Here is a 26310-nt window from a genome sequence, read left to right as displayed (position 1 = left end):
CTTCCCCTGTCGATACTCAAGCGGAGATCATCTAAGGTAACCATAGCAATCTTGACTCTGGATCCCATCCTGAAGCCAGGTTGAAATGGATCTAGGTAATCTGTTTCATCCAAGACTGTTTGGAGTTGAAGAGAAATGGAAGACGGGAGACCGCTCTGTAATTCTTCATGTCCAAGGGATCTGGGGAGGGCTTTTTCAGAAGCAGCCGTATCACTGCTTCTTTTAAGCAAGATGGAAAATAACCCTCCCTAAGAGATGCATCTATGATATATCTCAGGTGAGTCCTCAAAGCATCTCCTCCTTGGATGACCAGCCATGAAAGGCAAGGGTTGAGAGGGCAAGTTGTCTTCTTCACACTTCCAAGGAGCTTGTCCCCATCCTCAGTACTCACAGATTCACAATGATCCAGTATGATCTTATTCACAGAGTCACTGGAATGTCTTTACTGTTTTTATTGTTGAGGTATGGAGCAGCATTGAAAATGTTCAGATGTGGCAGAGAAGCTAATGGACACTCGCTGCTCTTAACCAGGAATTGGTTGCAGCTGTGGCTCCAGACAGCAGGGGATTGTCCAAGATTGTGGCGGAGTGTGCCAGAGAGCAGCACATAGCACTTGTGTAAATATGCGGTGACATCTGTAATGATGGACAGTAATCCAGGTAACACAGGAAATTGTACAGGAAGGGGTTGAGCTAGATTGCCACATGGCAAAAGTGTATATAAGCTCAGATCATCATTGTACAGTGTGGGTTTTGTAATTGGTGGATGGGGTTGGTCTAGCTCTCGTGTATGTTTTGCAACCAAAAATAAACAGTGCCTCTTGGAGAAAAGCCAGCCTACGGTGCTTTAATCTAGCAGTTGTGTTTCCTGGCAAAGCTCCAGTCTGCCAGTTTGTCTATCTACTCACAAGCTTCCAAGATTGCTCTGAGTTCACCTCTGCATTTTCTCCCAACATTTATACTCTCATTGTTTAATCCAGTTTTAGTACTGGGATCGGGGGGGATTGATTTCTTTTGGATTTTATTGTCACCTCGATGTATTTTATTGTTGAAACCAGCACAGATTCTCCTTCATAGAGCAGACTAGAAATGAATCTTTTCTTATTATATTATGCTGGCATCCAAGTCGGCTCGTATCTCGTGTGTGTGTTTGCCTTTGCTGTTCTTATGGCTGGGAATGGAGCTGAGGAATGAGGAGAGAAGAAAGGGTCCGTTTTGTGCAAATTCACAACTTCTCCGCATCAAAGAGTCCAGTCTGTTGAAATAGCAAAGAACTTTATTAAAACACATAGTCAGAAATTCAGTGTTTAAGCTAGAACTGCCCTCCCCAAGCCAAAGAATATATTGAAACCCCCAAACCTAAAACTCCACCTTCTACCAAACCTAGCCCCCACCTACAATTCCCACCATCTATCCCCCACTTTGCCATCCCTCTCACACGCACAATCTCTCCCTGCCCCAGACATTCGAAGAAACTGGATCCCTTTCTGTTACTACAGGTCCCCAACTTTCTTCAGCCAACATCCCACAAATTCCCAATGCTATCATTGCTATTCTAGCCAGCCGCAACAAACCCCAGCCCCCCATCTAACTAACCTAAACCACGACCCATAATCCCCCGCCAAATTTATAACCCAAAGCAATTATCTATACTAGTAGCAATTAAAACCTAAACTTTACTAAACATAACTTTAAAACATAAACAGACATATGGACAGAGAAACTGTGCAAATAAATTCATATGGGCTTTTTAGCACCGCTGGATGGAAAAAATATTTTTGTAATCCACCTTTACAAAAATAATGTTCATTCACTTCTTGGGTTTGTCTGGCTTCTCTCCTGTGCTGCCTCTCTGGTGACTGAATAGGCCTGACCTCCAAGAAAAGCATTTTCCACACTGCTGGCATTTGTATGGCTTCTCTCCTGTGTGGATTCGCTGGTGTGTCAGTAGGTTTGACTGCCGAGAAAAACATGTTCCACAATGCTGGCATTTGTATGGCTTCTCTCCTGTGTGGACTCTCTGGTGTCTCACTAAGTTTACCTTCAAAGAAAAGCATTTTCCACACTGCTGGCATTTGTATGGCTTCTCTCCTGTGTGGATTCTCTGGTGTCTCACTAAGTCTCCCTTCAAATAACAACATTTCCCACAATGCTGGCATTTGTATGGCTTCTCTCCGGTGTGGATTCTCTGGTGTCTCACTAAGTTTCCCTTCAAATAAAAACATTTCCCACAATGCTGGCATTTGTATGGCTTCTCTCCTGTGCTGCCTCTCTGGTGACTGAATAGGCCTGACCTCCGAGAAAAGCATTTTCCACACTGCTGGCATTTGTATGGCTTCTCTCCTGTGTGGATTCGCTGGTGTGACAATAGGTTTGACTTACAATAAAAACATTTCCCACAATGCTGGCATTTGTATGGCTTCTCTCCTGTGTGGATTCTTTTGTGTGTCACTAGGTAGGACTGCTGAGAAAAACATTTCCCACAATGCTGGCATTTGTATGGCTTCTCTCCTGTGTGGACCCTCTGATGTGCCACTAGGACTGACTTCAAACAAAAACAGTTCCCACAATGCTGGCATTTGTATGGCTTCTCTCCTGTGTGGATTCTCTGGTGTGTCAGTAGGTTTGACTGCCAAGAAAAACATTTCCCACAATGCTGGCATTTGTATGGCTTCTCTCCTGTGTGGACTCTCTGATGTCTCACTAGGACTGACTTCAAACAAAAACATTTCCCACAATGCTGGCAGTTGTATGGCTTCTCTGATGTGTGGACGCTTTCATGACTGACAAGTTCTTCTGTAAAGAAGGAAAATAATACTGAATATCAGAGTTAAGAGAGGAAAGTGTTAGCCCAAGATTTAGCCCTACGTTCACACCTCCCTATTTGATATTAAATTAATAAAGTTGGGGTGGGTGACCTGAGCAGGACCCTGTTGCAGATGCCCCAAATCCATGAAACGATTATATCCTTATCCACAGGAGCTGGCAAAGAAGAGATTGTGGGGGAACTACCTTGAGGTAATCAGTAGAAGCAGATAGTCATACAGACTGTTGAAAAAAGATTCCTTTAAACATGTGTAAAATATTTGGATTGAAAAGTGGCATCATATCCTGTGAGACGGCCAGAGAGTCCGGAGTCTGAGCACATGGCATGATGCAAGCCAACTGCAGAGGACGCTTCATGCTGTGTGGCACCAGGAGATGGATCACAACCAATACACAATACAGGACACATGTGGATTGCTGTGGATAGGATTGGATTGGAGTTGTGTATAGAAGAGATGGTGAACATGATGGAAGTCAGAGAGGAGAGCTTGCAAATATTTTGATTATATTGCAACTCAAGATAGAGAACCTCCAAAGATTCGGATGAAATCAACTGTGTCTGTGACTTATTTTTAAGTGTGAAATGTGGCCAGTGCATTGCCAATACCTGTATCTGGAAAGTTGTTTCCATACTGTGCTATGTTATTGTTGAGCTGCATCTGGGAGCATCATGCTCACACTGCGTTGTACATTGGCTTGTGAACGGGACTGGAATTCAGAGCAACAAGGACCTGAGGATCGGTGTGGTAATCCCTTATGTCTGAGGTATTTGCACCAAGCACCCATGCATTCAATTTGATTTTGGACCATATTTTCCCCACCCAGGAAACTTTCTAAAACGATTTAAACCTTATAGAAAACTCGGGTTCTGCCCACTAGCAACCATTTCAGTATAAATATTGCAGTCCAGTTGCAGACAGAAACTCTGTTGGTTAACATTGCTAAATGCCTCACTACACTCGCCAGCTCCACTTGCCATGGGAGTTATTGACTTCTCTCCCCATTGAGGACCCTCAGCAATTGGAATCAAGTTCCGTCTAGGTTACGTATTACCATTAGCAAATCCTAACATCTATTCACCACTCCCACCTTTGTTACCTAGTTCCTGTGTGTTTGTGTGAACACCTATATGTGTGTGCATGCGTGTACAGTGCACCTGTGTCATACGCGGGCACGCCTTACGTGGATTTCAGCATACACTAAAAGCCACACTGGGAAAAGGGGCGATGTGCCCCATAAGGGTTAATGCCGCCTGTGCGGAGCCCCATTCATTTAAATAGGGCTCGAGAATAGATGGGATCCCCCTAACACCGGGGGGGGGGGAGATCAGGAATGGGATGAGTCCCGAGGCCACTGTTGCCCCAATCTCTCCTTTGAGCTAAGTATGAAATTCCCCTGAAAGCATAGCACTTGGGAGTGTCCTCCCCAGCCTCCAGCATTTCGGGTAACAAAGGGCCTCTGGAATCACCCATGGAGCTAAGCAAGCTCAGGTTGGAAAAGAAACATTAGGCAAAAAGGCATTTTTGGTGAGGGTGAAATGCCAGGGAGCAGCCTTAGAACAGCCTTAAAACATCTATAAGACAGGCATGGACTACTGATGGGGTTGGAGGAGATCTCAGGGGCAACCCCACATTGTATTGCCGGGGGGTGGGGGGGTGGGAGATGAAATAATATTTTGCCCCTCAACATCCCAAAACATCCCTTTGGGGAAGTGGAGGCCATTTTGCCACTGTTGGGCCCTCTCTGAGCCATTGCAGGCCCAAGGGGGGCTTTCCCCTAAGAAGACTCTCCAGAGCCTTAAAAGGATGGAAGAGGGGCCAAAGGAGGTAGGAAACTTGCTCAGGGATGTGCTGAGTACCATTTGGGTGAGAAAAGCATTAATCTCCATGGCTTCTTCCCATAAAAACCTAGCATTGGCAGTTTAGGATGGGGTTATTAGAATCCTTAGAACCTGGAGAGAAATAGTGCCTCACTGAACTACAGATTCAAATATTCTACAGGATGTTGCTATCACAATTAATCTAGGCTTGAAAGGGATCTAGGACTCCTAGTAGACCGCAAGTTGAACATGGGCCAACAGTGTGATGAGGCAGCTACAAAGGCCAGTGTGATTCTAGGCTGCATCAATACAAGAATAGTTTCTAGAACAAGGGAAGTAATAGTGCCTCTCTATTCTTCTTTGGTCAAGGCTCATTTGGAATAATCCGGTGTCCAGTTCTGGGCCTCACAATTCAAAAAGGATGTTGACAAATTGGAGCATGTCCAAAGGAGTGCAACCAAAGTGGTGAAGGGTCTGGAAACCATCAAGCTCTATGAGGAGCAGCTTAGAGAGCTGGTTATGTTTAGCCTGGAGAAAAGAAGATAAAGAGTGGATATGATATCCATGTTTAAACATTTGAAAGGGTGTCATGTTGCGCAAGGAGCAGGCTTGCTTTTGCTGCAACAGAGAAAAGGAGACACTGCAATGGATGCAAGGCACAGGGAAAGAGGTTCCACCTAAACCTTAGGAGGAACTTTGTGACAGTAAGAGCACTTTGACAGTGGAATATACTCCCTTAGAGTTTGGTGGAGTCCTCTTCTTTGGAGGTCTTTAAAGAGAGACTGGATGGCCATCTCTTGGGCGTGATTTGAATGTGTATTCCTGCATGGCAGAAGGGGGTTGAACTGGATGGCCCTTGTGGTCTATTCCAACTCTATGACTCTATAATTCTAGTGGAACCTTAGCAACATGATAATATAGTATGAAAGGACCCTCAGTCTTTATAGAAAGAGCCATGGATTCAGGTTCCTTACCTACAGAAGCCACATTTTCATAATTGTCCATCATTACAGAATTGTACAAAAGTTTCTGTTTCGCCGTCAACAGATTCCATTCATCCTTGGAGAAATATACTGCCACATCGGCAAAGGTCACCTGAAATAGAAAATAGCCCTCATCCAAAGAGTGACAAAGAAAAGGGGAGGAAAGCACATGGTGCTTCCCAAATGTTATTTCATCACTTCAGAAATAAACTTTAAATTCTGTTAGCAAGCAAAAAGCTACTGCCTTTCAGATCAGTTTGTATTGAATCCTTTCAATATAACATACAATGTAATAAACAATATAATTTAGGCCATGGCTGGGATATTGAGGATGGATTAGGATACTGACTATCCCAACACATAGAGTACATGTAGCCACAAAAGAATTATGGTGCATTTAGCCATTTCTTGCCACATTTCAGAGGCAAATGTCATTTTAAAAAACAGTTCTGGGGAGCATTCTGGACTTGAAGGCCACTGGGCCACCCCCAATTTAGATCCAGAGATGGTCTCCCATATCCCCAACATTTCACAGACAGGAAAAGCAAGGCACATGTGGACAAGCAACACCAGAAGGTGCTGAGGATGGCCAAGGTTGTTTAGGAGGAAGATCACACAAGCTAGGAAGGGCACAGCAGTTTGCTTTTGCTTCAGCCTCCTGGCAAGGGAAGACCCTGGCAACTTATCTCTTCTCCTGTCCCCATTTTTGAGTTGATGGGGTGCAAATTCCTTGGAAGTCACTTTGCAGCAACCCAAGGCAGCTGAGGAGAAGGGGCAAAGTGGGAGGAGGAGAGAGAAACCGGGACATTTTTGAAAGCCCCTGAAAAAGTGGGGTGACAGAGGATTAACCAGGACTTTCTCTGCCAAATTGGAACAATATGTTCTCCGCTCGCTTTCATGAACAGCCCCAGCAGTGACACAAAGGGAACTAATAGTCAGGATGTCAACTCACCAAAGAGTTGTTGTACTTCGACAGCCTCTTTCTCTTGGAGCCCAACTCCCTCTGCTTGGCCTCTGTGTTGGCCATTAGGTTGTCCTGGTGGCCCTGCACCTGTGTCTCTTTCAGCAAAATATGGCCCAAGGCTGTGTAGAAGGAGACTGAGATGAAGTTCCTGGGAAAAGAGACTAGGGTTAGGCTTGATTTTTCAAGACACAGAGAACAGCATGCTGCTAGTGAGATACGCAGGTGACATATGCCTTTGGGCCAATGCAGAGGTGGGTATCCCCTTCCTCCCTCTTCACCAAATAAAGCCCTCTGGACCTAGCATAGATTCACTGCAGCTCCCCTACACAACAGATACTCCATGTTAAACGCTTTTGACATTGCTGTGTTGCGCAGCACGTGAGGCAACACGTTAACGTATGGCGCCAGATTCTCCACCTTGACTGTAGTCAGTAGCTTGTGAGCTGAAGAAACACCTGTCGCTTTCTCAATGAGCAGAGACACTGTAATCTTCTCTCAGATCAGGCTTTTATTCATATAAGAAGTTCCACTGTGTACAACACTATATACATCGACACCACCCACCATCCACACCAGTAACAACCCACTCTGAGGCTCACACTGTCTGACTCTTCCTCAGTGACAGTTGAGAATGACAGTTGACAGTTGCATCAACATTCCAATGATGCACTGTTTAAATGCTGCCACTAGAGCTGTCAATGACTTCCACAACAGCTCCACCTAGTGGCCACATGCCTGTCATTTCCTCAGACCTGTTCACCATGGTCCTGACACTCCATGCCTTGTGAGAGTGGAGGGGGGTCAGGGGATGGGAATTGGAGAGGACCCTGGCTATGTCCCTGTCGCTAGATGTGAAATGAGCGCATCATCTGCTGAAACCTCCTGACCTTCCCAGTGGCCCTCAGAGGAGAATGCCTTCCTTTTGCTTCTGGCTAGAGAAACACAGCTGCATGCTTCTCCAACACTCTCATCAGGCATGGAATGAACATGGAGCATGGCTTCCACAATTCCCACTTTTCATTTTGTATTCCTTCTCATTTCACATCTATTTTAAACCTCTCCCTCATTCGACGATAAAGACACCATTGAAAAATCTAGGCCAGATTCTTTAAGTTTGATCTCTAGTTTTCCTTGCGATTCTTTCAGTACATCCTTGTATCTTAACCATTCAGTTTTCTGGATACTGTTCCTCCCAAAAAGTGCCTCATGTGACGAACACCATGAAGGTATTTTTGGACATATTCTACACTTTTTTTCCCCCCAGATCTTCAACAGAGCTTTTCTTACGAAATGATTTGTGCTTTCTTTATGAACTTTCTCTTTGCCGTAAATTCGGGATCCATTCCACCCAAATCTTAAATGTTCACCCTCCAGACATAACAATTGTTCATTCTCTAACATAAACCATTCTCTAATCCAAACTAAACAACAAGCAGCATCATAAAGTTTTCTTTTTGGTAAACCCTGCCCTCCTCTACTTTTGTCATCACAAAGTATTTTCGTTTTTATCCTGGCTCTTTTTTTATTCCTTTTGCCATAGAGTCAATGGTTTTTCATTCTGGATGATGGGTATCGCTTGAAGCAGAAGCAGTATTTCAGGAAGGAAACTCATTTGGATCAGAGATATTTTCCCTAATAGAGATAAGTGTAATTTCCCCCATTTTTCTAGGTCTTTTCTGATTTCCTTCCTTACTGTCTCATAGTTATTGTGAAACTGATCTGCGTTTTTATACGTGAAATTTATTCCTAGATATTTAACTTTCTTTCCCACTTTAAATCCAATAATTTCTTCCAGGATTTATTCTTCCTTTCCTCCATATTTTTTGTTGTTGTTTTGTCTCTGTTTACTTTTAGTCCCGAAACATATTCCAATTCCAGTATTACATCCATCAATTCCCTTATGCTCTTTTCTGGGTTCTCCAGGGAATACAAAATGTTGTCTGCAAAGACTCTCATTTTAAACTCAATGTATGTTAATTTTTATTCTATTGATCTTATTTTCTAATCTTATCCTATTATTCACACTTCAAGGATCAGAATGAACAAAAGGGGTGATAGTGGGAAAGCTTGCCTTGTACCTTTAGAAATCTTAAATTCTTCTGTTTCTTTATAGTTAACAATTAGTTTGGCTCTTCGATCTTTATACGTTGCCTTTATCCATCTTGAATAAGAAGCTACTATTTCGATTATTTCAAGTGTCGCAAATAAACATATCCCATCCTATGTTATCGAAGGCCTTTTCTAAATCAAGAAAGATAAGTGCAAGGTGTTTTCCGTTCTGCCTTTCAAAATATTCAATTAGATTTAAGGTGTTTCGTATGTTATCACTGATTTTTCTGTGAGGAAGAAATCCTGATTGGTGCTTATGAATCCAGTCTTTAAGAACTTTTTTGAGTCTATCGGCCAAAATCATAGAAAATCATTTATAATCCATATTTAATAATAATAATAGTAATAATAATAATAATAATAAATTTTATTTGTATGCCGCCCTTCCTTCGATCAGGGCGGCTCACAACAGTAAAAGCAAACAATTTCAATAAAAATTACAATAAGAATACAATAAAAACATCCAATACACAATCCTACAGTAGAGGAAAAAAAAATTAAAAAATTAAAAAAGCCCCATGACCCAACCTCTTGGCCACGAAAAGAGGAGGGAGGCCCAGAGGATATCTATTTGGGGAATGCCTGTTGAAAAAGGAAGGTTTTTAAGTCCTTCCTAAATTGGGCCAGGGTGGTAGACGAGCGGAGCTCAATGGGCAGCGCATTCCAAAGGGCTGGGGCAGCTGTGGAGAACGTCCTCCGCAAAGTGGAGGCTAACCTAGCCCCAGGCACCTTCAGTAGCTGCTGCCCAGTCGATCTGAGGGTGCGAGGCGGAATATACGGGGAGAGGCGGTCCTTTAGGTATCCTGGGCCCAAGCCATTTAGGGCTTTATAGGTAATTACCAACGCCTTATATTGAGCTCGGAAACAGATGGGCAGCCAATGGAGGTCCTTTAAGACCGGTGTTATATGGCTGGTCCTGGGAGCACCAGTGACCAGCCGGGCTGCCATGTTCTGCACCATCTGCAGTTTCCGAGTTTGGTATAAGGGTTGCCCCATGTAGAGTGCGTTGCAGAAGTCCAATCTCGAAGTTACCAGAGCGTGTACAACAGTACATTAATAAGGAAATTAGCCTATAGCTCTTTACCTCAGTTGCATCTATATCTTCTTTTAACCGCAAAGTTATATTAGCTTGTTTCCATGTTTCAGGATAATGGTTTCCTTTGATGGCATTTATCGTTAATTTCAGTGGTGTTAACAGTCGATCCTCAAATACTTTATGATAACTGGCGATGAAGCCATCATTCCTGGTGTTTTCCCTTTTTTCCCTTTTTCTTATTACTTCCATGATTTCTGCTGTTGTCATCGGTCCATTTAATATAGTTCTTTGTTGGTCTGAAAGTGGCTTTAAGTTAGCTTTTCCCCAAAACTCCTCTATTTTGGCTCTAGACGTTTGAGATCCTTTATATAATTTAGCATAGAATTTTTGGAAGACCTTCTTAATTTTATTTTGGCCAGATGTTAATGTCGAATCTTTGTTTATTTCTGTAATCGTGTTTCGTTGTTTCAACTTCCTTATTTTATTGGCAAGCCATCTTCCTGGCTTGTTTGCTGGTTCAAAACTCCTTTGTTTTAGATATCTAATTTATGCTTCTTCTGTATAGGTTTATGAGGGAAGACTGCATCCTGGTCTATGCTAATTTTTGAGATGTGAAGACATATGGAAATTCATTTTATAAACCCAGTGAAACAAATATCTCACAAAGCTCTCGTAAACAACATGTACACAAACAGTCCCCACACAAAGGATTCACTGGCGCACTGTGCGTCTGGGGTCTGGAAATCCAACTTCTACCTTCTGGGAGGACAATGCTGCCAGAGACTGCATTTGGGGCTTTATACCTGAAAAGCATGGCTCACTCTCTCAACTGCAACCCTTCCACACAATCCTGGACTGAAACATTTAAACAAAGGTCCTCTTTCAGCTCCAGGAATAAAGGCCTACCTTCACTGCAAAGACCCTGATTCCTGCAGCCCTCTCCTGCAGTCCTTTATTGCCGGAGCTTCCCTGGGTCAGAGGCTGTCTCCTCAACCATAGAGAAGGGTTGCTCTGAGTGCGAAGGAGGAGGAGGTCCACAGGGCTGAGGGAGGAAAGGCAATGGGGAAAGGTCAGTGCCAATGGCCATGGAGAGCAGAAAGTGGCAATGCCTAGGAACCCCTCTGAGTCCCAGCCATTCTAGGAATGAGTGGCAGGAGTGAGTCCAGGGGGCTGAGGGGGTCTCCTTTCCCAAAGTGGGGTGGAAAGAACTGGTTCCCATGGGACTGTGGACCTCCATGACCTGTGAGCAAATGTATGGGAGACGCTGCCTCAAAGAGCATTGGAGGAGTCTCTGGCTGGATGGCCATCTCTTCGGAGGACTTGGAGGGCAGAATGGGGCTGACTGTTTGGCCCTTGGGGCTCCCTTCCAGCCCTAGGAGCCTACGAAGCCTACCTTACAAGGCTGTTGTGGGAGTTAATCACAAGACAATTACTACACAAGAATGGCCACCTTTTAGCAGCTTACAATAAAAATATTCATACAATACAATAAAAACATGTTTCATGATCTGCCAAACCCTAACCCTAACACTCCCATCCAAAACAAAATGCCATTAAATTACTGGATAGTTATTTAAAATTATGGGACAGTTATTGAAACAGTTATTAAAAACAGGGATAGTAGTCAAAGCCCAATGTTTGTGAAGAATAATGATAATAAGGCTTGTATTAAAACTATCCTCCCCATTTCTGATCCCTTTTAAAACCCAAGTTCCCCAGAAGGAGCAGAGCTGTGTAATATGAAAACCCTCTCTGAAAAGAGACACAAAAGACACACAAAGGGACACACTTCCTTCCTTTTGGCCCAAAAAGCCTGGCCTCCTCCTGGCTCTGGAGCCTCAGGAGAGAAAGAGAGGCCTCTGCTCAACTGAGTCACAAGCAGCACAAAATTGCCTCCGGAACACAAAATGGCCTCCGGAACACAAAATGGCCTCCAGAACACAAAATGGCCTCCGGAACACAAAATGGCCTCCGGAACACAAAATGGCCGCCGGAACACAAAATGGCCGCCGGAACACAAAATGGCCGCCTCTGGCTCAGTGCTTGGCAGTTGTCAGTTTGAGGCCTTCAGGGAAGCAATAATGGAGGATGAAAGGGCCCCAAAGTCGGAAGGGACCCCAAACAGGATTTCCAAACCTTAACAACACTTAAAATGCCAAGCCAAAAGAACATTCCTAGAGTTCCATAAGACAGAGCCATGGCCATTACGGTGGGGCACATCAAGAACGCCCAGGATTAAGGTGTGGCAGCAGCTCCATCCTCTGCCCCGCAGGTCTGATATCATCATCATCATCATCATCATCATCATCATCATCATCATCATCACTACAGCATGAGAGCCACCATTAAAAGCATTAAAATCCCTTTTGGGGAGTCCCACTCTCCCACCTTCAGAGAGAGTGGCCCATGCCTAGAAGGACTGCTGGGCCTCCTTCCTCCCCACCTTAGTGGCAGTGGCCAAAGGAAAGCATCAGCAGCAGTAGACCCAAGCCAGGCCCAGCCAGCCCTCAGTGCAGCAGTGAAGCCTAGTGGTTCCAGGCCTTGTCTCTCTGCTGACCCTCCCTGTCTGTCTGTCTCTCTCTTTCTCTCTAGGACACTCTGCTCCTCTCCTCGCTCACTCTTCCACGCATAGAGCTAAATAGAGAAGCTGAAGCTCCGCCTCTTCTCGAGGCTGGCCAATGGGGGCAGAGCAGCTAGAAGACCCTGCCCCTGCCTGCCCCAGACTCACATTTTGCATTCTGGCAGCCATTTTGTTTTCTGGTGGCCATTTTGTTTTCTGGTGGCCATTTTGTTTTCTGGCAGCCATTTTGTTTTCTGGCAGCCATTTTGTGTGCTGCTTGTGACTGTGGGGAATAATGTTCCAGAACCTCCTGTGACCATTGGCTTCTCTTTCTCTCCCTGAAGCTTTAGAGTGATAAAGAAGCCAGGCTCCTTGGGTCAAAAGGAAGGAAGTGTGTCCCTTTGTGTGTCTTTTGTGTCTCTTTTCAGAGAGGGTTTTCATATTACACAGCTCTGCTCCTTCTGGGGAACATGGGTTTTAAAAGGGATCAGAAATGGGGAGGATAGTTTTAATACAAGCCTTATTCTTCTTCTTCACAAACATTGGGCTTTGGCTTCTAAGAGGAAGACTGCCCCCTCTTAGAAAAAAGGCCAAAAGCAGCTCCTTTGGGAGGTTTTAAAAGCCTCCCCAGTTTTCTTACTTACTAAGAGATTTTTACTCATGAAGGAAGTTGACAAAGCAGACCATCTCACATTACCAAGAATAAAACAAACAAATATAGACACAAAGAAACAACAACAAAAGTAAGGATTAGACAGAAAAAAGAGCTTATTTTTTGAAAGTAAAACCATGATTAAGAGGGTAAAAACCAGACTTGGGTGCTTCGACCCTTTTACAACCAGCTCAGGCTGTATCTGCACTGCAGAAATATTCCAGTTCGAAACTGTGTTAACTCTCCTGGCTCCTTCCCGTGGAATCCTGGGATTTGTAGTTTCTTGCGGCACCAGAGATCCAGAGCCACCCCAAGGCAAGGCTCTCCAGGGCTCTCTTGGCCCTCCTTTGCTTGCGAATACTGACTATCTCAGGGAGTCTCTATATTAGAGCATCAGGAAAACTTTTGGGTATTCTTAAGGCTGGGAAATCCTGTTTGGGGTCACTTCTGACTTTAGGGATGTTACATCCTCTATTATGGGTTTCTTGAAGGCCTCAAACTGCCAACTGCAAAGAGCTGAGGCTGGGGCAGCCATTTTGTGTTCTGGCAGCCATTTTGTGGTCCAGCGGCCATTTTGAGACTGGCCCATTGTGACCTAAGTCTGATGCTCCTTACCTGAAGGATTGCGACTGGCCCATTGTGACTTCTGGCTCATGCATCTTACCTGAATAACTGAGACTGGCTCATTGTGATCTCAGCCTAAAGTTCCTTGCCTTAAAGATTGAAATGGGACTATTATCAGTTAAGGTGCTCTTTACCTGGATTGAGAATGGCCCATTGTGACCTAAGGCTGATGCTCCTTCCCTCATGCATTGAGTCTGCACATTTTGATTTCAGTCTGGTGCTCCTTACCTGAAGCATTGAGGCTGTCCCATTGTGATCTCAGAATCATAGAATCCTGGAATCATAGAGTTGGAAGAGACCACTAGGGCCATCCAGTCCTACCCCGCCATGCAGGAACTCTCAATCAAAGCATCCCTGACAGATGGCCATCCAGCCTCTGTTTGAAGACTTCTAAGGAAGGAGACTCTATCACCCTCCGAGGGAGTTTGTTCCACTGTCGAACAGCCCTTACTGTCAGGAGGTTCCTCCTAACGCTGAGGTGGAATCTCTATTCCTAGAGCTTCCATCCACTGCTCCAAGTCCTGTTTTCTGGAGCAGCTGAAAACAAGCTTGCTCCCTCCTCAATGTGACACCCCTTCAAATAGTTAAACAGGGCTATGATATCACCTCTAAACCTTCCCTTCTCCAGATTAAACATACCCAGCTCCCTGGGTAGTTCCTCATAGGGCATGGTTTAGTATAGGTGTTATATGGTCACATCTAGATCTTCCAGTGACCACTCTGGCTGCCATATTTTGGATTAGTTGAACTTTCCGGACTTAATACAAGGGTAGCCCTATGTAGAGCACATTACAGAAGTCAAGACGTGAGGTTACCAGCGCATGCACCATAGTGTTTAGGTCTTCAGGTTCCAAGAAGGGACGCAGTTGGCGTATCAACCAAAGCTGATAACAGGCACTCTTGGCCATCCTATCTATCTGAGCTGACATCTGGAGCAACGGATTCAAGAGCACCCCTAAACTGCAAACACAGTCCTTTAGGGGAAGTGTGACTCCATCCAGGACTGGTTAACAGACCTCCATACCGAGAATAGGACCTCCAACAATACACACCTCCGTTGAATCTGAATTCAGTTTCAAGCTGTTTTTCCTCATCCAGCCCATTACTGCTTCAAGACATTCATTCAGAGGGAGATGACTTCTTTAGTTGACACTAAGATACCTCTGGATGTCATGAGCATACAGAAAGCACCCGCCCCATGCCTCCGGATGAACTCTCTTGGCAGTTTGATGTAGATGTTGACTAGCATTGGGGATAGGATGGCACCCTGGAGAACGCTGCATTTAAGATCCCTCATAGAGGAGCAACTGTCCCCAAGCATCTCCATCTGGAATCTGCTGGAGAAATAGGACCAGAAGCATTGCAATGCAGTGCCCCCGATCCCCAATTCCCTCAGGAGTTCCAGAAGGATGCCATGGTCAATAGTATCAAAAGCCACTGAGAGGCCCAAAAGCATCAACAGGGTCACACTTCCCCTGTCGATAGTCAAGCGGAGATCATCTAAGGTAACCATAGCAAGGTTGACTCTGTATCCCATCCTGAAGCCAGGTTGAAATGGATCTAGGTAATCTGTTTCATCCAAGACTGTTTGGAGTTGAAGAGAAATGGAAGACGGGAGACCGCTCTGTAATTCTTCATGTCCAAGGGATCTGGGGAGGGCTTTTTCAGAAGCAGCCGTATCACTGCTTCTTTTAAGCAAGATGGAAAATAGCCCTCCCTAAGAGATGCATCTATGATATATCTCAGGTGAGTCCTCAAAGCATCTCCTCCTTGGATGACCAGCCATGAAAGGCAAGGGTTGAGAGGGCAAGTTGTCTTCTTCACACTTCCAAGGAGCTTGTCCCCATCTTCAGTACTCACTGATTCAAAATGATCCAGTATGATCTTATTCACAGAGTCACTGGAATGTCTTTACTGTTTTTATTGTTGAGGTATGGAGCAGCATTGAAAATGTTCAGATGTGGCAGAGAAGCTAATGGACACTCGCTGCTCTTAACCAGGAATTGGTTGCAGCTGTGGCTCCAGACAGCAGGGGATTGTCCAAGATTGTGGCGGAGTGTGCCAGAGAGCAGCACATAGCACTTGTGTAAATATGCGGTGACATCTGGAATGATGGACAGTAATCCAGGTAACACAGGAAATTGTACAGGAAGGGGTTGAGCTAGATTGCCACATGGCAAAAGTGTATATAAGCTCAGATCATCATTGTACAGTGTGGGTTTTGTAATTGGTGGATGGGGTTGGTCTAGCTCTCGTGTATGTTTTGCAACCAAAAATAAACAGTGCCTCTTGGAGAAAAGCCAGCCTACGGTGCTTTAATCTAGCAGTTGTGTTTCCTGGCAAAGCTCCAGTCTGCCAGTTTGTCTATCTACTCACAAGCTTCCAAGATTGCTCTGAGTTCACCTCTGCATTTTCTCCCAACATTTATACTCTCATTGTTTAGTCCAGTTTTAGTACTGGGATCGGGGGGGGATTGATTTCTTTTGGATTTTATTGTAACCTCGATGTATTTTATTGTTGAAACCAGCACAGATTCTCCTTCATAGAGCGGGCTAGAAATAAATCTTTTCTTATTATATTATGCTGGCATCCAAGTCGGCTCGTATCTCGTGTGTGTGTTTGCCTTTGCTGTTCTTATGGCTGGGAATGGAGCTGAGGAATGAGGAGAGAAGAAAGGGTCCGTTTTGTGCAAATTCACAACTTCTGCGCATCAAAGAGTCCAGTCTGTTGAAATAGCAAAGAACTTTATTAAAACACATAGTCAGAAATTCAGTGTTTAAGCTAGAACTGCCCTCCCCAAGCCAAAGAATATATTGAAACCCCCAAACCTAAAACTCCACCTTCTACCAAACCTAGCCCCCACCTACAATTCCCACCATCTATCCCCCACTTTGCCATCCCTCTCACACGCACAATCTCTCCCTGCCCCAGACATTCGAAGAAACTGGATCCCTTTCTGTTACTACAGGTCCCCAACTTTCTTCAGCCAACATCCCACAAATTCCGAATGCTATCATTGCTATTCTAGCCAGCCGCAACAAACCCCAGCCCCCCATCTAACTAACCTAAACCACGACCCATAATCCCCCGCCAAATTTATAACCCAAAGCAATTATCTATACTAGTAGCAATTAAAACCTAAACTTTACTAAACATAACTTTAAAACATAAACAGACATATGGACAGAGAAACTGTGCAAATAAATTCATATGGGCTTTTTAGCACCGCTGGATGGAAAAAATATTTTTGTATTCCACCTTTACAAAAATAATGTTCATTCACTTCTTGGGTTTGTGTGGCTTCTCTCCTGTGCTGCCTCTCTGGTGACTGGATAGGCCTGACCTCCGAGAAAAGCATTTTCCACACTGCTGGCATTTGTGAGGCTTCTCTCCTGTGTGGACTCTCTGGTGTCTCACTAGGACTGACTTCAAACAAAAACATTTCCCACAATGCTGGCATTTGTATGGCTTCTCTCCTGTGTGGACTCTCTGGTGTCTTGCTAAGTCTCTCTTGGAAGAAAAACATGTTCCACAATGCTGGCATTTGTATGGCTTCTCTCCTGTGTGGATTCGCTGGTGTGTCAGTAGGTTTGACAGCCGAGAAAAACATGTTCCACAATGCTGGCATTTGTATGGCTTCTCTCCTGTGTGGATTCTTTTGTGTGTCACTAGGTGGGACTGCTGAGAAAAACATTTCCCACAATGCTGGCATTTGTATGGCTTCTCTCCTGTGTGGATTCTTTTGTGTGTCAGTAGGTTTGACTGCCAAGAAAAACATTTCCCACAATGCTGGCATTTGTATGGCTTCTCTCCTTTGTGGACTCTCTGATGTGCCACTAGGACTGACTTCAAACAAAAACATTTCCCACAATGCTGGCATTTGTATGGCTTCTCTCCGGTGTGGACTCTCCGATGCATGAGAAGGATCGACTTGTATGCAAAATGTTTCCCACAATGCTGGCAGTTGTATGGCTTCTCTGATGTGTGGACTCTCTCATGACTGACAAGTTCTTCTGTAAAGAAGGAAAATAATACTGAATATCAGAGTTAAGAGAGGAAAGTGTTAGCCCAAGATTTAGCCCTACGTTCACACCTCCCTATTTGATATTAAATTAATAAAGTTGGGGTGGGTGACCTGAGCAGGACCCTGTTGCAGATGCCCCAAATCCATGAAACGATTATATCCTTACTCACAGGAGCTGGCAAAGAAGAGATTGTGGGGGAACTACCTTGAGGTAATCAGTTCAAGCAGATAGTCATACAGACTGTTGAAAAAAGATTCCTTTAAACATGTGTAAAATATTTCGATTGAAAAGTGGCATCATATCCTGTGAGACGGCCAGAGAGTCCTGAGTCAGAGCACATGGCATGATGCAAGCCAACTGCAGAGGACGCTTCATGCTGTGTGGCACCAGGAGATGGATCACAACCAATACACAATACAGGACACATGTGGATTGCTGTGGATAGGATTGGATTGGAGTTGTGTATAGAAGAGATGGTGAACATGATGGAAATCAGAGAGGAGAGCTTGCAAATATTTTGATTATATTGCAACTCAAGATAGAGAACCTCCAAAGATTCGGATGAAATCAACTGTGTCTGTGACTTATTTTTAATTGTGAAATGTGGCCAGTGCATTGCCAATACCTGTATCTGGAAAGTTGTTTCCATACTGTGCTGTGTTATTGTTGAGCTGCATCTGGGAGCATCGTGCTCACATTGCGCTGTACATTGGCTTGTGAACGGGACTGGAATTCAGAGCCAACAAGGACCTGAGGATCGGTGTGGTAATCCCTTATGTCTGAGGTATTTGCACCAAGCACCCATTGCATTCAATTTAATTTTGGACCATATTTTCCCCACCCAGGAAACTTTCTAAAACGATTTAAACTTTATAGAAAACTCGGGTTCTGCCCACTAGCAACAATTTCAGTATAAATATTGCAGTCCAGTTGCAGACAGACACTCTGTTGGTTTACATTGCTAAAGGCCTCACTACACTCGCCAGCTCCACTTGCCATGGGAGTTACTGACTTCTCTCCCCATTGTGGACCCTCAGCAATTGGAATCAAGTTCCGTCTAAGTTATGTATTACCATTAGCAAAGCCTAACATCTATTCACCACTCCCACCTTTGTTACCTAGTTCCTGTGTGTTTGTGTGAACACCTATATGTGTGTGCATGCGTGTACAGTGCACCTGTGTCATACGCGGGCACGCCTTACGTGGATTTCAGCATACACTAAAAGCCACACTGGGAAAAGGAGCGGCATGCCCCATAAGGGTTAATGCCGCCTGTGCGGAGCCCCATTCATTTAAATAGGGCTCGAGAATAGATGGGATCCCCCTAACACTGGGGGGGGGGGGGGGAGATCAGGAATGGGATGAGTCCCGAGGCCACTGTTGCCCCAATCTCTCCTTTGAGCTAAGTATGAAATTCCCCTGAAAGCATAGCACTTGGGAGTGTCCTCCCCAGCCTCCAGCATTTCGGGTAACAAAGGGCCTCTGGAATCACCCATGGAGCTAAGCAAGCTCAGGTTGGAAAAGAAACATTAGACAAAAAGGCATTTTTGTGTTGCTCTTTCTTCATAGACATTGCTCATAATTTCTAAATGCGACCCCTTAATATGTTTGAAAACAAGGACCTGAGCTGGTTCTCACAGGTTCGGTTCTTAAAATCTGTCAGGTTGGTGGCTGCCTCCCAATCCCCAAGGCCCCTCTCCTGGCCCTTCCCAGAGGTCCCTTCCTCTCCGCACAGAGCTAGGAGATCCTGGCTTTGCTCCAGCCTTCCCCTCCTGGCTCCCATCTGCCAGATCCCCTTCCCTTTCTCCCTCCGCTCTCCAACCTTCCCTCTTGCCCATCTGCACTGCTTCAGCATCTCATTTTCAGCCTCTCTTCCCTGCCTTTCTATTTTTCACTTTCCCTCCGTCTCTCTGTTACAGACACAAACCCACAGAGTGTGATGCATAAAAGGGATCATAGAGTCATAGAGCTGGAAGAAACCGCAAGGGCCATCCAGTCCAACCGCCTGCCATGCAGGAACTCTCTATTGAAGCATCCCAGACCATCCAGCCTCTGTTTAAAGACCTCCAAGGAAGGAGGCTCCACTACACTCCGAGGAAGGAGTGTGTTCCACTGTCGAACAGCCCTTACTCTCAAGAGGTTTTTTCAAATGTTGAGGTGGAATCTCTTTTCCTGTAGCTTGCATCCACTGCTCCGGGTCCTAGTCTCTGGAGCAGCTGAAAACAAGTCAGCTCCCTCCTCAGTATGACATCCCTTTTAGGCCCATTTGTTGAGAAAGGCAGGATAATCAATATACAAATAATTCATTGGCAAAGGCAGAGCAAGGGGGCTGGGAACTGGACTCCAATTTTGGTGAGGGTGAAGTGCCAGGGAGCAGCCTTAAAACAGCCTTAAAACATCTATAAGACAGGCATGGACTACTGATGGGGTTGGAGGAGATCTCAGGGGCAACCCCACATTGTATTGCCGGGGGGTGGGGGGTGGGAGAAGAAATAATATTTTGCCCCTCAACATCCCAAAACATCCCTTTGGGGAAGTGGAGGCCATTTTGCCACTGTTGGGCCCTCTCTGAGCCATTGCAGGCCCAAGGGGGGCTTTCCCTTAAGAAGACTCTCCAGAGCCTTAAAAGGATGGAAGAGGGGCCAAAAGAGGTAGGAAACTTGCTCAGGGATGTGCTGAGTACCATTTGGGTGAGAAAAGCATTAATCTCCATGGCTTCTTCCCATAAAATCCTAGAATTGGCAGTTTAGGATGGGGTTATTAGAATCCTTAGAGCCTGGAGAGCAATAGTGCCTCACTGAACTACAGATTCAAATATTCTACAGGATGTTGCTATCACAATTAATCTAGGCTTGAAAGGGATCTAGGACTCCTAGTAGACCGCAAGTTGAATATGGGCCAACAGTGTGATGAGGCAGCTACAAAGGCCAATGTGATTCTAGGCTGCATCAATACAAGAATAGTTTCTAGATCAAGAGAAGTAATAGTGCCACTCTATTCTGCTTTGGTCAGGGCTCATTTGGAATAATCCTGTGTCCAGTTCTGGGCCCCACAATTCAAAAAGGATGTTCACAAATTGGGGCATGTCCAAAGCAGTGCAACCAAAGTGGTGAAGGGTCTGGAAACCATCAAGCTCTATGAGGAGCAGCTTAGAGAGCTGGTTATGTTTAGCCTGGAGAAAAGAAGATAAAGAGTGGATATGATATCCATGTTTAAACATTTGAAAGGGTGTCCTGTTGCGCAAGGAGCAGGCTTGCTTTTTGCTGACACCGATAAAAGGAGACACCGCAATGGATGCCAGACACATTGAAAGAGGTTCCACCTAAACATTAGCAGGAACTTTGTGACAGTAAGAGCACTTTGACATTGGAATATATTCCCTTAGAGTTTGGTGGAGTCCTCTTCTTTGGAGGTCTTTAAAGAGAGGCTGGATGTGTATTCCTGCACGGCAGAAGGGGATTGAACTGGATGGCCCTTGTGGTCTATTCCAACTCTATGACTCTATAATTCTAGTGGAACCTTAGCAACATGATAATATAGTATGAAAGGACCCTCAGTCTTTATAGAAAGAGCCATGGATTCAGGTTCCTTACCTACAGAAGCCACATTTTCATAATTGTCCATCATTACAGAATTGTACAAAAGTTTCTGTTTCGCCGTCAACAGATTCCATTCATCCTTGGAGAAATATACTGCCACATCGGCAAAGGTCACCTGAAATAGAAAATAGCCCTCATCCAGAGAGTGACAAAGAAAAGGGGAGGAAAGCACATGGTGCTTCCCAAATGTTATTTCATCACTTCAGAAATAAACTTTAAATTCTGTTAGCAAGCAAAAAGCTACTGCCTTTCAGATCAGTTTGTCTTGAATCCTTTCAATATAACATACAATGTAATAAACAATATAATTTAGGCCATGGCTGGGATATTGAGGATGGATTAGGATACTGACTATCCCAACACATAGAGTACATTTAGCCACAAAAGAATTATGGTGCATTTAGCCATTTCTTGCCACATTTCAGAGGCAAATGTCATTTTAAAAAACAGTTCTGGGGAGCATTCTGGACTTGAAGGCCACTGGGCCACCCCCAATTTAGATCCAGAGATGGTCTCCCATATCCCCAACATTTCACAGACAGGAAAAGCAAGGCACATGTGGACAAGCAACACCAGAAGGTGGTGAGGATGGCCAAGGTTGTTTAGGAGGAAGATCACACAAGCTAGGAAGGGCACAGCAGTTTGCTTTTGCTTCAGCCTCCTGGCAAGGGAAGACCCTTGCAACTTATCTCCTCTCCTGTCCCCATTTTTGAGTTGATGGGGTGCAAACTCCTTGGAAGTCACTTTGCAGCAACCCAAGGCAGCTGAGGAGAAGGGGCAAAGTGGGAGGAGGAGAGAGAAACAGGTACATTTTTGAAAGCCCCTGAAAAAGTGGGGTGACAGAGGATTAACCAGGACTTTCTCTGCCAAATTGGAACAATATGTTCTCCGCTCACTTTCATGAACAGCCCCAGCAGTGACACAAAGGAAACTAATAGTCAGGATGTCAACTCACCAAAGAGTTGTTGTACTTCGACAGCCTCTTTCTCTTGGAGCCCAACTCCCTCTGCTTGGCCTCTGTGTTGGCCATTAGGTTGTCCTGGTGGCCCTGCACCTGTGTCTCTTTCAGCAAAATATGGCCCAAGGCTGTGTAGAAGGAGACTGAGATGAAGTTCCTGAGAAAAGAGACTAGGGTTAGGCTTGATTTGTCAAGACACAGAGAACAGCATGCTGCTAGTGAGATACGCAGGTGACATATGCCTTTGGGCCAATGCAGAGGTGGGTATCCCCTTCCTCCCTCTGCACCAAACAAAGCCCTCTGGACCTAGCATAGATTCACTGCAGCTCCCCTACACAACAGATACTCCATGTTAAACTCTTTTGACATTGCTGTGTTGCGCAGCACGTGAGGCAACACGTTAACGTATGGCACCAGATTCTCCACCTTGACTGTAGTCAGTAGCTTGTGAGCTGAAGAAACACCTGTCGCTTTCTCAATGAGCAGAGACACTGTAATCTTCTCTCAGATCAGGCTTTTATTCATATAAGAAGTTCCACTGTGTACAACACTATATACATCGACAACATCCACCATCCACACCAGTAACAACCCACTCTGAGGCTCACACTGTCTGACTCTTCCTCAGTGACAGTTGAGAATGACAGTTGACAGTTGCATCAACATTCCAATGATGCACTGTTTAAATGCTGCCACTAGAGCTGTCAATGACTTCCACAACAGCTCCACCTAGTGGCCACATGCCTGTCATTTCCTCAGACCTGTTCACCATGGTCCTGACACTCCATGCCTTGTGAGAGTGGAGGGGGGTCAGGGGATGGGAATTGGAGAGGACCCTGGCTATGTCCCTGTCGCTAGATGTGAAATGAGCGCATCATCTGCTGAAACCTCCTGACCTCCCCAGTGGCCCTCAGAGGAGAATGCCTTCCTTTTGCTTCTGGCTAGAGAAACACAGCTGCATGCTTCTCCAACACTCTCATCAGGCATGGAATGAACATGGAGCATGGCTTCCACAATTCCCACTTTTCATTTTGTATTCCTTCTAATTTCACATCTATTTTAAACCTCTCCCTCATTCGACGATAAAGACACCATTGAAAAATCTTGGCCAGATTCTTTAAGTTTGATCTCTAGTTTTCCTTGCGATTCTTTCAGTACATCCTTGTATCTTAACCACAGAGTTTTCTGGATACTGTTCCTCCCAAAAAGTGCCTCATGTGACGAACACCATGAAGGTATTTTTGGACATATTCTACACTTCTTTTCCCCCCAGATCTTCAACAGAGCTTTTCTTACGAAATGATTTGTGCTTTATTTATGAACTTTCTCTTTGCCGTAAATTCGGGATCCATTCCACCCAAATCTTAAATGTTCACCCTCCAGACATAACAATTGTTCATTTTCTAACATAAACCATTCTCTAATCCAAACTAAACAACAAGCAGCATCATAAAGTTTTCAGTTTGGTAAACCCAGCCCTCCTCTACTTTTGTCATCACAAAGTATTTTCGTTTTTATCCTGGCTCTTTTTTTATTCCTTTTGCCATAGAGTCAATGGTTTTTCATTCTGGATGATGGGTATCGCTTGAAGCAGAAACAGTATTTCAGGAAGGAAACTCATTTGGATCAGTGATATTTTTCCTAATAGAGATAAGTGTAATTTCCCCCATATTTCTAGGTCTTCTCTGATTTCCTTCCTTATTGTCTCATAGTTATTGTGAAACTGATCTGCGTTTTTATTGGTGAAATTTATTCCTAGATATTTAACTTTCTTTCCCACTTTAAATCCACTAATTTCTTCCAGGATTTGTTCTTCCTTTCCTCCATATTTTTTGTTGTTGTTTTGTCTCTGTTTACTTTTAGTCCCAAAACATATTCCAATTCCACTATTACATCCATCAATTCCCTTATGCTCTTTTCTGGGTTCTCCAGGGAATACAAAATGTTGTCTGCAAAGACTCTCATTTTAAACTCAATGTATGTTAATTTTTATTCCATTGATCTTATTTTCTAATCTTATCCCATTATTCACGCTTCAAGGATCAGAATGAACAAAAGGGGTGATAGTGGGAAAGCTTGCCTTGTACCTTTAGCAATAGGAACATTGGGTCTTACCTGTGAGATGTTCGTTTTCAGCGATGTAGGTGGAAACATCCTATAACGTGGGTTGAATCTATCTCTTGCTCCGAAATAGGCAGGAAAAACAGACTTGAAGGAGTCGCCACCAGAGGGAGCAACCCCCTCCATCCCTCAGTCAATATTACAGCCGAGGATAGAAAACAAACTCAGAGAGCATTTAATGGAAATCTAAGTATAATCAATGGAAACTATCATAAAGTCAAACTAAAAATAAATAACTAACAACCACCCTTGCAAAGTCAAGGGAAAACAGCCTCCTCAGTTCTGGGTGGGGAGGATATTTCCACCTACATCGCTGAAAACGAACATCTCACAGGTAAGACCCAATGTTCCTTTTTCCAGCGATGGAGGTGGAAACATCCTGTAACGTGGGACTTACCAAAGCTCCCCAAACCAATGGGTGGGTGAACTGAGGCATATCACTTATGTGAGAACCACCAGATGTGTCTTCCAAAGGAAGCCTCTTCTTGATTCAAGTCAACTCAACAGAGGTGGCATGTAAATGTGGAAGATGAAGGCCATGTCATGTCCTACATTTATCTTAGATGGATGTGATTGTTGGTAGTGCAGAGGAAGTAGCTGCACTGATCACAACAGAGATATCTCAATCTTCTTGTAGCATGTTACAATGCATCCAAGACAAGCCACAATTTAATTGTGACAAAAAGATGTTGAAATCACTTTTTGAATCAAGTTATTAGAAATGTTGATTTTGTCATCAGTGACCTGGATTGGGTCAGTCATTTGGTGTATATGAACCCTTAATATAAACTTGTCAATTTGAATTAGAATTGAGCTGTTAGTAGTTGGGTTGAAAACAAACACTATTGGTTTTAATTGAAGCCAATTTATATTGGGGAGTAGAGATTGTTGGTCGTATTCATTTTGCTTATTGGGAGTAACAAAATGATTTGTATCGCCCTAAGGGGCCAAATCAGACAATCCTTCTCGATTGGCAGCACAACCACCGTTCAAAGGGATTTGAACTTATTTGGTATATGTCAGAACAAGTGATTTATCTGTGCCATTTATTGTTGAAATAGCTAGAGGAACCACTCTAGGCTCCTCGTGTTTATGACAAACTATTAATTGAAGCAGATCAGGCACTGTAGGTGAGCCAGTAACACTAGGTCAGATAACTGAGAACAACCTACCTGCTTGAAGGTGTTCTTCATGGATCTTACCCTTTGTTTGGTCAGGTAGACTCTGGTCAGCAATGCATCTACAACCACTCCAAAGTGTTGTAGCTTCTGAAATGGAATTAGGTTGTCCTTTTTATGAGTTAGCAGAAAACCTTTTCTGGATAGGAAGGAAAGCACAACTCGACATCTGTTACATCTTATGGAAGAGAAACAGATCTGATCAGGACATTGTGAAGTTATGGTATACAAGAAGATCTCACTGTTTTAATGTGTCCCTATCAGTGTAGTGAGTGTCACCGAATAAAACAACAGACTGAATGGTAGAGCCTTGTATGGAAAAAGCTTTCCCTGGTAAGCAGTGTGTAGATAATTGTGATGAGGTAGGTGGATTGGGATGCAGAAACAACTACAACTAAGAACAGGGACACACAAAATCATGGAGCTGAAGTGCCTCCAGGGTTTTCTGGAGAATCTCCAGTCTGACCCTGTTTTTTGTTTGTTTGTTTGTTTTTAATAAACCAATTGACCCATTTTAGGTCTAGCACCACACTCTAAATTTTGTTTTTGATTGTTTTAAATGTAGAATTAAAGAAGATTGGAACAAGCCTCTTTGTTTTTATAGTTTTTTAATTGTCCCAATATTGATCAGATGTCTTGTGGCTTTTGGTATCAGCCAATGACTCTTTGCTTTCCTGTATCTTGAGGAAGCAATGAAATAGTGATGAGAGTGGTATATGTATATGTGAGCAAATTTTTAGAGTTGGGAGGACCCATAGGTCTGGCTGAATTTGTTATGAAAGATGAAAGAAAGACTGCAGTCTTCCTCCTATCGTTTAGCACCAGTCAGCCAGGACTGGGGCTATTTGTGTCATTGT

The 26310-nt window shown here is 44.2% G+C and overlaps 1 protein-coding gene and 1 pseudogene across 1 annotated transcript; both read right to left on the bottom strand.

Annotated features, from left to right (window-relative positions):
• Positions 1-1809: 1809 nt before the first annotated feature.
• On the bottom strand, positions 1810-12483 carry LOC149301315 (uncharacterized). The gene is made up of 4 exons (XM_089484267.1): positions 12465-12483; positions 6580-6739; positions 5619-5739; positions 1810-2795 (listed from the first exon to the last, which is right to left on the bottom strand). Coding segments are annotated over exons 1-4 (1269 nt in total). The 5' UTR covers positions 12467-12483.
• A 3002-nt stretch (positions 12484-15485) lies between these two features.
• The window catches only part of LOC149301314 (uncharacterized), a 54464-nt pseudogene continuing 43639 nt past the window's right edge, over positions 15486-26310 (bottom strand).

The sequence above is a fragment of the Sceloporus occidentalis genome, unplaced genomic scaffold (genome assembly GCF_023333645.1).
Source record: "Sceloporus occidentalis isolate IW3139 unplaced genomic scaffold, rSceOcc1.0.p SCAF_21, whole genome shotgun sequence".
In the NCBI taxonomy this organism is placed as follows: domain Eukaryota; kingdom Metazoa; phylum Chordata; class Lepidosauria; order Squamata; family Phrynosomatidae; genus Sceloporus; species Sceloporus occidentalis.
Note: the sequence above shows the minus strand (reverse complement) of the source record. Positions and strands in the feature narration are given on the sequence as shown.